Raw genomic sequence first — 16,029 nt, 5'->3', positions numbered from 1 at the left:
TAATTAATTATTATTTCTTCCTTTAAATCCAAGCAAGATATTTTCTGAATTAAATTCAGTGTTACCTTCTGCTACAGTTTTAAGCCATCTAGTTAAATCATTCCATATTTCTTTTACGTAGTTACATTCACTGAAGAGGTGAGTATCTTGATAAAGCTGTAATAGAGCTTAAATCACAATACAGCGAAGCAGACAGTTTTTTAAAGTAGAGACTTTAATGCCCGAACTGGTCATGCTATGGACTATGTAATCTCTGGCTATCACGAATCCAGAACTAAGTGATGCAAGATACTGAAGACATGTTCGATATACCGCGCTAACCTCGAGATGGTGGATTAAAAACAATGACAGAGGCTTAATTAATTTATGCTGTAGCAACGGAATCCATATATTGAACGGCAGATTTCGGGGTGATTCTGAGGGTGCATTTACTGTTTTGTAAAACAATGGAGCGAGTCTGGTTGACTGTATGTTAGGCTAAACAGAATTATTTAGTTCCATTTTCAATTTCAATGTTGAAACCAGGTTGGAATCGGATCATTTCCCGATGATGTGTCAACTAAAATGTTAGAGAAATATAACTGCGACTGAGTCTCACACCATCACCGCTAAGAAACTGTTTGGGCGTCCAGCAAAAGCTGAGACATTTAAGCAGGTTTAAAAAGGTAGTTAAGTACACTTTCTCTTGAGTAGTTTAATTCGTGAAGATCCGGGCTAGAATAGGTCTTCAGCAACCCATGCTTGTCGTGAGAGGCGACTAACAGGATGGGGGTGGTCAGGCTCGCTGACTTGGTTGACACATGTCATCGGTTCCCAATTGCGCAGATCGATGCTCATGCTGTTGATCACTGGATTGTCTGGTCGAGACTCGATTATTTGCAGACCGCTGCCATATAGCTTGAATATTGCTGAGTGCAGCGTAAACTAAACTCACTCACTGATGAATTTGGTTTGGCCGTTTATAGTCGATGTCTCTACTTATGTTTCCAACACATTGCACGCACATTACGTGGAAAACGTTTCTGCATGCGCTTTTCATGTATGGTTTTCATTTTTTACGACAAACGTTCACACATTTTGGGGTGCGTTTGCGCCCAGTACACAACAACCACGACATGATTAACGGGATTCAAACATAGGAATTGTCTTATGGTGATTATTGTCAATATATATCAAATGAACTGTTTCTTTTTTAAGAGCGTATGATTTACGTAGGCAATCTATAAAATGTCTAGATATTTACAGTCATGTTATAAATTCACTAAAAACGTATCGTGTACTTTTTATGAAGTTCCAAAATGCATAAAATTATAGTAATATATTATTTAGGGTTATAAGACAAAATATAAAGACGTACGTTGACTTCGGTTTCTTTTTCATCCTAACATTTTTACCACTGGCAGATGAAAAATGTTTTCAATTGTTATCATTATAATAAAGATGGAAATATTAATGGGTAAAAAAGATTTCATCTTTGTTGATCAATTTATGGATATACATGTTAATAAACATAAACAACTACGATTTTAAGCTTGCGGGTGGCGCAGCAGAGATCGCAAACCAGTCAAGATTTCTGGGATATCATCCTGGTTGTCGCGGGGGAAAAACAACAACGAAAGCAACAATCAGCCCTGAAGAATCGCTCTGGATCAATATCTAAGACCAGCCGTCTTCGTCCAGGCACCTAGCTCCGACCCTTTCGTTACAGGAGTGTTTTCATAGGTACTGATAGGTCATGTTGTAATTGCTATCGTCATGATATCTTGAAAAACAGATTCAATTGTTATGCCATATTTATTTTTCAATTTAAGCAATTTAACAGATTTTATTGAAAGCTCATTTTCTAGCGGTTTACCAGTTGAGAGTTGTCTCCCCAAAGCGCCACCTTTCACACTTCAAAGATGGCGGCTCCTGCGAAAAGCTCGCCGAGGGATGCTCAAGTAATGGCAGCAGTTTTGAAAGATATGGGCGTTTTGGACTACGAACCACGGTTGATTAATCAAATGCTTGAATTTACCTACCGTAAGTACAAAACTGAGACCAAAATACGTTTCTCCTCACAAGTATTAACAAAAAGCATTGCCACTGTTTTGATTCACAGACGTTGTTTACGAAGATCATACTTGATTTTGTGAAGTTCTGTCATCGTTAGGCAGACGGCATCTACACACAAGCCCCTAACACCCTGAATGCCAGTGGCACATATTTGCCCATCCTCTTCAGCCACCACTTGGAACTAAAAATATTCAAAATATCACACACACGCACAAGTATTGAAGTAAGATTAAGGTAATTTCTTTATTATCCCAAGGGAAATAAACTTCATATATCCCGGTGTCAGGGGTTTTCAACGATGCAAGACAAAAACGTAATTTATATCTGTAATGTCATTTAAAGTTTTATTTTACTAACCTTGAGTGATAAAGGATATACCGCGACTTCCAGCGGTAGCTGAGCCGGTTAGGCGGCTGACTTTGTGTGCTGGCGATTAGTGCCTGACTCTGAGGGTGTGAGTTCGAATCCCGGATGGGCCTCAACTAAAAAAGTACTAGAATTTGTACTTTACTAAGAAAGTGTAATCCCAAATATAACATATGTTACATTTGACCACTTTCTAAATGGCATTGTGTAATCATAATTATGGTATCATTTGCAATTTAATTTCTGTAACAATGTGATGATCATGATACACAATACAATAACAGTAACTGAATTACAACAGTATTACAACATAGTATCATTAATAATATTGAAGTGTCTGGGACCCCCATTTTGTAGTCCAGGACCCCTGAAAATTAAGAGTATGAGTCCCAGGGACCCTCAAATACAGGACTCAAGGTAAATCCCTGCATTAGTTTTATGTAGTCCTGTTATAGTGTGTTTCCAATACAGGGAGAGAGAAAACATTAACAAAGCAAAAAAACTACCCATAATTACTCAGAGGACTGAATTTTTTTAAAAAGTCACTAGAATCAGTTAGGATGTTTTGGAAACAATATGAACACAAAAAATGCCCAAATAACTTTTCCACCAATTATGTTTCACAAAAGTTAGTCATAAGACACCCAATACATCACATGTATTGCATGCACGCTGCGGCCGAAACCGATATTTCAAACTAGCATTCTATCCCTATTATTCACTGTTACAATGTTTGTGTTGCTATCAGGGTACATTACCGATATCCTGGATGATGCTAAAGTGTATTCAACTCATGCCAACAAGAAGAACCTGGACACCGATGATGTCAAACTGGCCATTCAGTGCAAGATGGATCACTCTTTCACTACACCTCCACCGCGAGATGTAAGTATCTGTAGACGAGGGTCTAAGAGGTAGATTGGGGAGTAGGGCACTTTACTTGGTTCACTTTTTCAGATTGATTAGCGCAGCAGGGGCTCGAACACACTTCGCCGGATTACTAACATCATTAATTAGTGACATAATTAGCAGACTCTCTACCTCGGGACCATGATTGCTCTCACAGCTCGTTTAACGGGTCATTTGCACAGAAGTGAGGCGGAAGCGCAACAAACGCCTTTCCCATTCATTTTTTTTTACGCCATTGTTTCTTGGACTGTACTGACGAGTCCCGGATGGAACGAAATGTGTTTCAATGTGGATATAAATAGGATTACACTGCCCTAAGGTGAGGTCTAACCCTAAATAAAGATCAGTAAGGGTCCCTAACCCTAAGGGTTGGAGAGGTTCCCTAACTCTAACCCTAAGGATCGGAAAGGGTGCCATACCCAAACCCTGTAGACTAGTGCTGTTCCCGAATAATTAAAATAATCAAAGATTAGTCGCATTGACCAAACAAACAAGCAATAGATCACATTTTCTCATAATCGAAATAATTTTGGAACTACTGTTTTAGTGTTTAAAATGCTTGATATATCTTTGAAGTTGTCAGGGTCTGAATCATGTTTAATTCTAAGAAAACTCCCTTCTTACTGAAAAGTCATGACTGAGTATTTCTTGAAGTCTCTTGGAAGTTTATGTTCATGATATGTCAGTCATCAGGATCAAGTTAAAGGATCAAGTTGCATCATTTTACTGCTTGACTCGTATTAGATGAGCCTATGGGCAAAGTGTACACATACTTAGTATGATATAACAATCAAAACACGATTTACACGGGGAAATTGAACTTTTCAAGTTTTAGACGACAACCTGTTTCCCTCATTTTTCAAATGGAGGGTGTTCCCATATGTGCAAATTGGGGTCATTTGTCAGGTCGTGGCTCATCTAATAGTAGTACATCAGTACATTGGATTTGAAATTTGAGTGGTTTCCAAATGAACAAAACATAAACAACAACAGAAAATAACAATTTTTTCTTTATGCTTAAATACATTAACAACCTGAACAGGAAAATCTGAAAAATAACGCTAACCAATTTTTTTTCGATGATTGCTTTTTGGTAATGTACCAATTATTAATTGTATCATTTCAACCAATTCCCAACACTGCTGTAGACCAGGATCCAATAGGTAGATTGTCTGACCATTTGCTGACTAGACCATGAGGTTTGTGGTTCACTCCACAGCCATGTCCCCATTGTCACATCAAAAGATGGCTCTTCATGTTATTCAGGGTTTATAAGGCTTAAAAAAGCCTGAAATATGGACATTTTAACCTTAAAATGCCCTTATTTCATTTTAGCCTTGAAAAAACACCAACTGTCAGTGATTTGCCTTAAAAAGGCCCTATGTTTAGCAAAACTTGTCAAGTTATGATTTTACAGAAAACTAATACATAATCAAATTACCTTGCACTGACTGAGTTTGGTTTTATGCCAATTTAAGGATTATCCTAATGGCTTTCTGAAATTTAAAACTATATGCCCATGACCAAGTCTGTCAGCCTCAGGCCTAGAAGCTAGTGTTTATTTCCAAGAGTGCAAACCATGGTGGATAATCCAGACTCATAAATATAACCATCACTACATTGCTATGTTTGTGTTCTACAGCTGCTGATGGAGATAGCTCGACACAAGAACAGTCAACAGCTACCCCTTATCAAGCCCTACTCACTACCACGCTTGCCACCGGACAGATATTGCCTCAGTGCTCCCAACTACAGGCTTAGGACACTCAAGAAGGTGAATGTTTTTGTCCATTTAGATTCCAGTCTAGAATAATTAGATACTAGGGATGTCACGATACAAATTTCTCTCGATGCGATACATATCTTGATACTGAGGTCACGATATGGTGTGTATTACGATGCGACATTTCCGACACTTTGCTCGTTACAAGCAGCCCTTACCTGAATCACAAACTCATACCATATCTCACCTGTCACCAAGTATGTTGGTAGAGATTACTAGAGAAGGGAAGAGTGAGTATCAGCCAAGTATCCATCAACCACACTTACCAAGTCTAGTCATGTGTGATGTTCTGTGTAACAAATTATACAAGAAACATGTGTTCAGTTACTTTTAGTAATGTCCTATTTGTATTTAACAAAAAATATTTTATATGAAATATCGGTGCAACATCAAACATAATAGATATATGTCAACATACAGATGAATCGTATATCATATTGTGCAAACCCTGCGGGCGATGTACCTGTGAATTGCGACATTACTAACGGATACATTGGTTGATTGATAAATTCCTAGTCTCACACAGAAGGGATTGGCTATAGACAGTTCACGGAAGTATATCACCCCACCCCACCCTGCCCCACTCCCCAAACTTGATTTGGATGAGCAAGTTGTTTTGTTATTACAAGTCAGTAAACTAAGCAGATGTCTATGATCTTTGAGTTTGAAACAAATGAAAGGAACTTTACAGGAATGTGTTTTGTTTGTTCGTTTCTTGTTACCATAACAGTCAGCAATATTCCAGTTCTTTGGCGGCGACTGTAAATAATCAAGTCTGGACCAGACAATCCAGTGATCAACATGATGAGCTTTGATCTTTGCAAATGGGATACAATGACATGTGTCAACCACGTCAGAGAGTCTGACCACCCTATCCCATTAATTGCCTCTTACGACAAGCATGGCTTGATGAAGACCAATTCTAAGTTGGATCTTCGCAGGTCTGTTACATTAAGAGAGGACTGACTGACTGAGTTTGGTTTTACGCCGCTTTTAGCAATATTCCAGCAACATCACGGCAGGGGACACCAGAAATGGGCTTCACACATTGTACCCATGTGGGGAATCGAACCCGGGTCTTCGGCGTGACGAGCCAACGCTTTAACCATTAGGCTACCCCACCGCCCCCATTAAGAGAGGAATGTGTAAACCCAGGTTATGTTGATTTAACAGTCATAACAATAAGAAACATACTTTCTAAAGTTTAATTTATTTTTTATGAATATCGAGTAGTCTCCCAAACTCATGAAAACTTGTTGATGCAAGCGAGATCTATTGACTGATTACTCGATCAATCGCTCCAGCACTATTGCAAAGTGTGAAGTTACACCACAGACAAACAAATGCCTTTTTATATATGTCTTATATCCATGTCAATGTTTACCTACATTTTACTTTTGCTTGAATTTGTGTTGATTGAAATTATTTATTGTGTTTGCCATTGCATGATTTTGTTAGGTCTGAATTATGGGAATTTGTTTTAACATATTCAATCTTGGATTGTTTATTATTACAGGAACATGTTTTTTCTTTCAGTAACCACTTTTTTTTCATTTCATTTAACCTTGACTAAACATAAAAATGCATTTCTATACGGTCCAAGCAACATAAAACTCAAATCGAACACTTTCACTGTTTCAGTCTCGAATCCAGATAGGATTGCCTCAGTTTTCTTCTGGTTCTCCCAGAATCAGCATTGCTCCCATGCAGTGTAAGTATGTGTCAGGCGTAAGTAAGTGCTGCATGCTCTGTTTTTTTGTTTGACACCATCCTCAGCAATATTCCAGCTATATGGCGACGGTGTGTAAGTAATTGGGTCTGGACAATCCAGTGATAAACATCATGAGCATCAATCTTTGCAATTGGGATATGATGATGTGTGCACAAAGTCAGCAGTTCTGACCACCCGATCCTGTTAGTTGCCTTTTACAACAAGCAAGGGCTGCTGAAGACCATCTTACCCCCATCTTCATGGGTTTCCATGCTCTGGTGAAAAGTGTGTCTGACGGGAGAATGGGTTGATCCCAGTCCACCTCGTACCAAGAGACGTTAGAGATGATTCTTGTTTACACAGCTGGGATTGAGGGCACAAAACATGTACTAGCCAGTTTGGAGTCGGTACACTGTGTCTGATTGGTGTCTTTAGCTCTATGTTCTTAATGTAAAACTGACCCGTGAAGGTTTGGGTTAGAATATTGGCCTTCAGTAACCCATGCTTGTCGTAAGAGGCGACTAACGGAATCGGCTGGTCAGACTCGCTGACTTGCTTGACACATTTCATCGGTTCCCGATTGCGCAGATCGATGCTCATGTTGTTGATCTCTGAATTGTCCGATATTCAGCTTTTCTATTAGAGCAGGGGAGGTGGTGTAGCCTCGTGGTTAAAGCGTTCACTCGTCACGCCAAAGACATGGGTTCGATTCCCCACATGGGTACAATGTGTGAAGCCCATTTCTGGTGTCCCCCACCGTGATATTGTTGGAATATTGCTAAAATGCTAAGCTCACTCACTCACTCAAAGTGTGAAATCAGGTCAGTCTAAGTAAACTAAGGCTCAGTATTATTCGTTACACTGCTATACTGAGTCTAACAAAACCTAGTAGAAGGTCGCGTTAGCTAACCTTTGCGCAACCTATGACCGTCCAATCAAACGTGAGACGGACGAACGAATTTAACCAATCAGACAACGGCTACTATTTAGGGTTTGGCGGGACTTACAAAATGGATTTTCTCTTCCCCGGTCGCCAACACTGATCTCCCAACAAACGAAAACCCGCATAAAACACAGATATTTGACCTGCAGTATATACGCTTTGGGGTTTCTGTTGACATGTTATCATGAGCTAATATTCCCGCAGGCTGACATCCTTGAATACTGACAAGACGCTATTTTCAGCGACTGATTTACTCACGATTGTGGCATGCTCCATGTGCATTACTCGGAAGCGATCGTATGGAAATAGCACTAGGAATTGTTCGGGTACAAACTTTTTCGAGGTAAAAGTTCAAAAGGTATGAGCGAATGTCAACTTTCGCGATTTGGTAAGCTGTATTCTGATTGGTCAATTGAAAAGGTTATCTGACGCGATCTTCTGCAAAGTTTTGTTAGACTCGGTATAGCAGTGTAATGAATAATAGTGAGCCTAAGTTTACTTAGACTGGAAATCAGGTTTTAAGAAATTATGAGAATTGACTTTCACTTTGTGTGAGTTCACTGAGTGTGAACCTTCATAGAGGGAGGGCCCAATCGTATGAACACCGTATGAATGTTCATATAAGGTGACCAATCCAAAAAGCAACGCATACACACAGTCATTGCTTGGGAGAGTTCATTCAGACACACCTCGTTCAGTTAGTGTTTATGGAATTATAAACATTTGTCGAAAACATTACTTTGCAGAGTTAGATTTACATAAACACTGACTGCACGAGAATTGCCTGCGAGTTGACAAAACCTTCAGGCAAAACTAGAATTGTTAGAGATAAGTCGGTTTTGGTCATTTGAAAGAGGTAGACCTTAGATATTCAGGGTTAGTGTAGTAAAATTGGTTTAATTCTTAGACAATTATTGATGCTTTTTGGTACATATTACGTTATTGTTCATCAAAGATTGTTTTTCCATAAGTGTATCGGTAGTAATGTTTAGTTCCTTGGTTTATGATTTAGAAAATAAATGTTATCACGTTTAGTTGATTATTTTGTTACTAAACGCGTTCACAAAAAGCTTTGGGAGATTTATATTATCAGAATTTTTCTTGAAATTATGACCCTGAAGAATTGTGATGGGAAGAGCAATTAATGTTTTGGACTGAGTACTACCGTATATGACCGTCTATAAGACGACCCCCCAAACTTGACCCTTAAAATCAGTGTCAAAATGGTATGTTTCGTGCATAAGTCGATCCCCCGCGATGGGGTCCTAATCGCGGCAAGCACAGACCACAGACAACTGGCAGTTACCAATAATTATAACTTTGGTCCACATTATTCAAAGAATTCACAGTCATATATATTGTGTCTACTCACGGATCGAAACGAAGTGTAGTTGACAGAAAATGCATAATATATTTTGCTTCTCTAAATATCATATTTATTGTAGCAACAAACTGGCTTGCTAATTTTACCCCATTCAACAATCACGGTATGTTTAAATCCCTTTGAATTTTACAAAAATCCAAATAACAGAATATCCTATTTTCAAACAAAATGTTGGTTTTTTTCTAAATTTGCCTGCAATGGGCATTTCAGTTTCATTATAACATTTGGTACAGATGGGATTGGAAATCTAATAATTGACATCAGCAGATGTCATTCAGAATGATTACATTAAAATGACAGGATAAGACGCCTGCTTATATATGAATCTATTTAGAGGTAGATGAATCATGAACTACAGTATATATTTTGTATTGTTTCTTTCAGCAAAGGGCTCTAGTTCATCTAGTCACGGTCTCACGGTGGTATCAAAAGCACAGCCGACTGTGACTATTATTAGCAAACCTGCCACAGCCACTATACCAAAACCTACCATCAGAGTCAATACAGGTTGGTATGATACGTGTTTGACATTGTGAGTGAGTGGGTGCATGAGTGAGGTTTAACCATATCCCAGCCATATCATGGCAGGCTGTAGCAGCTCACCCGACTGACTATAACAAGCAAGCCTGCCACAGCCACTGTACCTAAACCCACGGGGTTCGAATCACTGTTCGGACAATAATTTTTAAAAATAAAAATCTAGACATTTGCAGTCATATATTGCTTTTGTATGTTTTGATGAACATGTTTTTCAAATTTGAATGAAATCGGTGAAGAAATAAAGATTTTAGAAAATTCTACAGCTACACTATTATATAGAATACAAAAGGAATACCACTTTCGATGCTAAACCATGATTAAAAACTGGGCAGCCCGACTACTTTAACATGCAGTTCAATCAAACCTTACGTTTTTCACAAACTTTTTTGTGCTTGTAGGTTATTCTTTTACCTTTTTTGCACATCATATTCAATGACCGCCTCAGTGGTGTAGTGGATAGAGCATCCGTCCGGAGAGCGAATGGTCGCGGGTTCGATCCCTGTCTGCATCATACCAATAGACATTAAAATATGGTACTTGTTGGTCCCTGTCTGGCGCTCGGCATTAATGGGTACAAGCACTGTAGCGTTCGGAGTCAGTATAATGTGTCTGAGTGGAGTATTCATGCTTACTTGCGGCATGTTATCTCAGTGTGCTAGGACTATAAAACCAGCTAAAGTCTGGGCTAGTACAAGCAGCCACACATACACACGCATGCAAGTCGTCATATGAGCGAAATATTCTTAAATACAACGTTTACCCCCATTTCACCTCACCCAACCTATGTTATGAGAAATATTGTTAATAAGTAGTTTATAAGTTGACCACTGGCTTTAACTTGTGTCTTGTTGACAAATGTTACAATAACATGGCTTTTTCTCAACATCTTAGGGATGACAAAAGGCCTTCCCAACACCAGCGGTCAGATCATCACTACACGGCCGATACCAACCAGCACTTTGTCCACTATTGGTCAGCAGGGAGCATTTGGAGGTCAGCCTGTGATCCCTGGTGTGATCCCTGGTGTGATCCCTGGTGTCAACCCTCTCAAGAGGAAGCTGGAAGATGATGATTATGATAAATGATGTCGATAACTTGATGTGTGGAAGATCTTGATTATGACAAGATTTGTGGTCAATAAGCTTGATGAGTTGGAGCTTGAATTTGACAACTGGTGGTGTTCAAGAGAAGGATATCTGGAAGACTTTGATTATGACTGGTAGATGTTGTATCCGATGAGCTTAAACTCTGTAGGAGCTTGAGTATGACAAGTGGTGTGGTTCAAGAGAAGGATACCTGGAAGAATCTGATTATGACTTATGTTCTGACCAAGGAGTTTGAACTCTGTGGGAGCCTGAGTAAGACAAGTGGTGTGGTTCAACAGAAGGATATCTGGATGGGCTGTAGAGAAAAGTGGAAGAGGATGGTAGTGACAAGTTGCTGAGGCTGGAGGTGATGTGGTTTCATCAGGGGATGGATGTCTGGAGGCAGTGTTCTCAAATTACAGTGTCAAAATATCCTGCACACCCAGTTTAATTAAGCTCAACTAGTCAACATTACAGTATATCAAACACACTAATGTTGCCTTAGGTTGGTACACTATTACATTGAGGCAGTGTTCTCAATGTTGCACTGTCAAAATATCCTGCACATCCAGTTCAAGCTCAACTAGTCAACATTACATTGTATCAATAATATCAACATACAAATGTTGCCTTGGGGTGGTACATATCTTAATACACCATACATAACTATACCATACATCAGCCATTTTGGTATGGGATGTACATGAGCTCCACATGTAGTTGGAGAATTTTACTTTACTCAGATGCCATTTTTGCTGCCTTCCTGAAAATTCGATTTGGGAGTTTCAATTAATTGCTTCATAAGTAAATGTTTGTTTTTGAAGGTTCATACAAAATATTAGTTTTGTTGCATTTTCAGCCCAGTTAAGTCTCTGAGGTTGCCACATACCATTATGGAACTTAGATTTTGAATTCAGTTTTGGTGTTTAGGGTTTGTTTGATATTTTTGAGGTTTAATCAAACTAAACCAAACAAATGGAAATGAGGTCGTTTTCTGCTTATTTTTAAATTTTGCATTTTGTCTTGAGTGGCTGTGTTAGTAGTATCAAACGGACATGGTGGACAGGGGTATGGTATATGAATGTGTACCATTAAAATTTAACATTTATAATGCAAAAGGGACATCTGTACTTCACTGGTCCAAAAATAACATTCGCATATTTACTTAACTATCAATACAAAACTAACTGGCCACCAGGACCACTGCAAACTTATCATTGTGGTCCTGGTGAATTTTTACTAGCCAAGGACCACAGGACCAGCCTTAATTTTAAGAGCACTTATTTTGGAATGTCAGGGAAACCCATTGTGTAGATACTTGTTTTTAGCCCTTTCAGTATCCTGAAATCACCTCTGTGGGCTGTGGGGTAGCCTAATGGTTAAAGCGTTTGCTCGTCGCGCTGAAGACCAGGGTTCGATTCCTCACATGGGTACAAGGTGGGAAGCCCATTTCTGGTGTCTCCTGCCGTGATATTGCTGGAATATTGCTAAAAGCGGCGTAAAACTAAACTCACTCACTCACGCTCTGTTTTTGTTATTGTCTTGGCTTCACCATACTGAACACTCTTTTGTGACAAATATGGTTGGGGGGTGGGGTGGACTCTGTGTTTTCTTGTCATCATACTATGAGGTGTGTCGTCATATTGTGTCTCTTGTCGAATAAAACAGCATAGAAACCTAAGTCATATCATCTCTCTGATACTGATGGGTCGTGTTTCCTTATACATGATCAAGTGTATTGATAATGATGAAGAATCATGTTTTAGGATGTCCAAAATCATGTAAAAACTTTCAACAGAACAAAATGTATATGATCTATAAATTATGTGACATAGAATCTTGCCATGATTAGAATAAATCCTAGAAGTTGTAGTATATTTTAGTATTATGTTTTTCTTTATTGTGAAGAACAGAAAGTATGTAATTTTGCTGAGTGTGGATTTAAACAACAAACGAAACAAAAACAAACAAAACGTAAATGTACTTGTTGACTTGCAATTCAACCTCATCTTAACAACATCAAGATGACTCATTATAATTACATAGAAATCAGAGGAATGGGCCTTTCCCATTAACACAATAACTTTGTCTTGATATTCACTCGATTTGATATTTCTTTTGAGGGTGCCATATTAGAATAAGTCCCCAGCATGATGTTTATCACTGGATTTTCTAGTCCAGACTCGATTATTTACAGACCACCGCCATATAGCTGGAATATTGCTGAGCAAACCAACCAACCAACATCTATAGGCCATGCAAATCAGATGCGTTTACTCTGTCTAAACATTGATCATGTATAGTTAAAATTATAACAGTTTATATCAGAGCTCATAATATACTGAGGGATTAAAGTAACGGATCATATGAAAGCACAAGTGTTCCTCTATTTTTTTTCCCAGGTTTCTTCACAAGCTTTGTATCGCACAACTTGTGAAGAAACCTGGAAAAAAACTAAAGGAACACTTGGCTTCATGTGATCCCTTATTTGTTTCCCTCAGTATATATTCAGTTTTGGATATTTTCTTTGAAGTGATTGCTTCACCAGAAGCATACATATTGATACATTAATCAAAAACATGATGGTTTTTAGTCTGGTTTTGTCTGCAGTATGCAAGCTCTCTGATGGCAACCTGGACCAGACAATCCACACAGCTGTTTAGGACCAGGCAACTTAGCTGGTACACACAGCGTAGCTGGCAGAGTCAGGAAGGCAGAGAGAGATAAGGCAGTGGTTGGCCTGTACATACCAAAGCCCAGATCTAGGTCGCACATGCTATATTAAGTCTGCGCGTGTGTTGCGTGTGCTCCCTTGCGGTACTAATACAAAATGGAATTTTGTCAAGGTTGTTACATACGTCACTGCTATCTAATGATATTTAAGAAATATATATATGAGGTTGATATATTCAGTCAAAAAAGTTCACATTCCATTCATTTTCTAAACTTTATAATAAGAACAATTTGTCCATTTTCAAATCGCTTTAAGAGGTCTTTGTAGAGTTATTCCTGCAATTCAATATATATGTACACTGAGTATGATATCTAATTCTACCAATACAATCATGCAATCATATTCAAGCAGGGTATATGACTTCAAAATGATAAGGAATTTGGACTCACTGTTTTGAAACTGCTAAATCCATCCACTGCAGTTAATATAAGAAATATGTACACACAGATAAAGTGAGTGTCAATATCACACTTGTACATGAGATCTAGTGTCCATAAAGAATTTCTTCACAGACTGTCATGGGCAGGGTATCCACATTCTTAATGACAGATTATATATACATGTATTTTGTCATTGTCAGGGTATACAGGTTATCCACAATTCACCGTTTACCTGGTATAAACGATTATGTCATTTATTGGGATATCCGGTACAATGTATTATTGATGGCACATATCCATGTGTATCAATATAACAATGAGAAGAGTCCTTATGATTTTTCACTCTTTTGGTCGGGACTGGAAGTACGGCCTGGACACATGGTGATACCTGCATGTGATGTTCCCTCAGCATAATTTCATATTTCATCTTGTCAGATTTCACCCCCATACACGCCGTTTTAACAGGTTGATGGTAGCGTGGACTTGTTCACCTCCCTGCTCCCCATGCAAACCTAATCCAAAACCCCAGGTGTTGATCCAGTCACACACATGATCCTCTAAAAATGCATTTTGGGAGTAACACTACTGGATGGGAATTTATGGCGATAAAAGGACATGTACTCTTTTATCTTCTTTGGATTGTTGGCATTTCTTCACAACCGATTGGCTTGTCATGACTGATAAGTTGATGAACAGCAGAAAATTTCCGGTTTAGTTCCTCATACACCTCCCTAATACAGAATGCCGTAATAGTGTTCCGTCATGCTTTGTCATTTTGCAGGTGACGGTTGTAATGCTCCTGCAAAGGTCTTCATACACCTGTGGCTCGAGATATTTTTACAGTGATTCCCCACAAAGGACCGTGCATGATAGGCCTGGGGTACAATTTTTGCGATTTCAACACTTTGTCCAAATTTGCTGTAACTGGGCCTTTTCTTCCCTTAAGTTTGTTTTCTTGAGTCTTTCTTGATATTTCTTTCCTTAGTTTCTTTAATTTGTCTTCTAATTTCTTTTCCTGTTGTTCCAAATGGGCGAGAGGTGTATTGTCTTCGATTTCTTCTAAAACGTTAGTAAATTTTTCTCCTTCTTTCTAGTTTTTGTATTTCCCCGACTTCTCAAAACATACTTCCAAATTCAGTCTCTGGACTTTCTTCATCAGTCATGAGAGCATGTCCTCCGATGAGCATATCGAGCTCATGACATTCCCGTTCCAGCATTACATGATGTTTTAACTACTCCCAGTAAAATATGCAAATATGGTGGGCATACTCTGTTGACATGCACTGGGAATAGAGGCTGGTGGATAGCATTGTGGTATGTCCCGGCATTTCCAATTCTACCCTGTCCCTTTCTACAAACTTTTTGTGATCTCTTTTCAGTGATTTAAGTGTTCTACCTTCCACATATTCCCGACTTTCGGGGTCCTTCTGTATCTGTAATTTTGAAGCATGACACCACAGGCATGGAAATTTGGCAGCTGCACCAGAAATGCCGTAGACCTTGGATAAGAAATCATAATCACCAAAGAGAAAGACTTTTACTGCGTTTTCCATGCCAAGTCTGTCCTTTAAATTGTTTGATTTGCTCACAGTATGTTAAAAGTGCTATTTCTAGATTTTTTCTGGTGTCCTTTGCCTCAAAAATGTTGAAAATGACAGTATTGTGTTTTGAATTTGGTCGTGAAAGATTTGCTATTTGTAAACAGAGTTTGAATGAACCACCGCCGTGGTCGCCACCAATTTTCAACCAAATTTCATCCCTCTGGAATGTGTTTGCAGTGCCATGTTAGTTGACCAGATTCAAGGTAATTATTGAGAAGTTCTGTAACGAATGTCGGCAGATCTTTCACATATGCCATCGGAACATCTGATTTTACCCGTTCACCATCATCATTGGTTGTTTCCATTTCAATCATTTTGGAGTCAATGTGGGAACTTAAAATTTGAGACTGTTCTTTTCTCTCAAATGTTTCGTTTTCAAATTTCACTCCAAGTTTTGACATTAGTTTCTTTTGTTTTCGATATTGCGTCCAGGAAAGTCCCAAGTAAGCCTTGATTGCAAGCCCATATCTGGAGGAAGCTCTCAGTTTTCTTCTAATGCCTGCTTTTTGGCAAATAGTTTCACGTTTTTCATGGGAAC

The 16,029-nt window shown here is 38.8% G+C and overlaps 1 protein-coding gene across 1 annotated transcript; it reads left to right on the top strand.

Moving 5' to 3' along the window:
- The first annotated feature begins 1,870 nt into the window (after nucleotides 1-1,870).
- LOC124261103 (transcription initiation factor TFIID subunit 9B-like) lies at nucleotides 1,871-12,648 on the top strand. Its single transcript, XM_046695421.1, has 6 exons — nucleotides 1,871-2,022; nucleotides 3,170-3,306; nucleotides 4,973-5,104; nucleotides 6,755-6,824; nucleotides 9,536-9,658; nucleotides 10,583-12,648. Exons 1-6 carry the CDS (start codon nucleotides 1,902-1,904, stop codon nucleotides 10,774-10,776), a joined length of 777 nt encoding a protein of 258 aa, XP_046551377.1. The 5' UTR covers nucleotides 1,871-1,901; the 3' UTR covers nucleotides 10,777-12,648.
- The last annotated feature ends 3,381 nt before the right edge of the window (nucleotides 12,649-16,029 follow it).

This window comes from Haliotis rubra, unplaced genomic scaffold, assembly GCF_003918875.1.
Source record: "Haliotis rubra isolate DU_JTF1 unplaced genomic scaffold, ASM391887v1 Scf789, whole genome shotgun sequence".
Taxonomy (NCBI): domain Eukaryota; kingdom Metazoa; phylum Mollusca; class Gastropoda; order Lepetellida; family Haliotidae; genus Haliotis; species Haliotis rubra.
The sequence above is the reverse complement of the archived record's forward strand: the minus strand, read 5'-3'. Positions and strand labels throughout refer to the sequence as shown.

What these genes read in the sequence shown, in the direction of transcription:
- LOC124261103 (XM_046695421.1), top strand. Translation starts at nt 1,902, where the DNA reads ATGGCGGCTCCTGCGAAAAGCTCGCCGAGGGATGCTCAAGTAATGGCA. An exon ending in GGCTTAGGACACTCAAGAAG is followed by an intron (nt 5,105 to 6,754) that starts GTGAATGTTTTT and finishes TCACTGTTTCAG; the next exon opens with TCTCGAATCCAGATAGGATT. An exon ending in TACCATCAGAGTCAATACAG is followed by an intron (nt 9,659 to 10,582) that starts GTTGGTATGATA and finishes TCAACATCTTAG; the next exon opens with GGATGACAAAAGGCCTTCCC.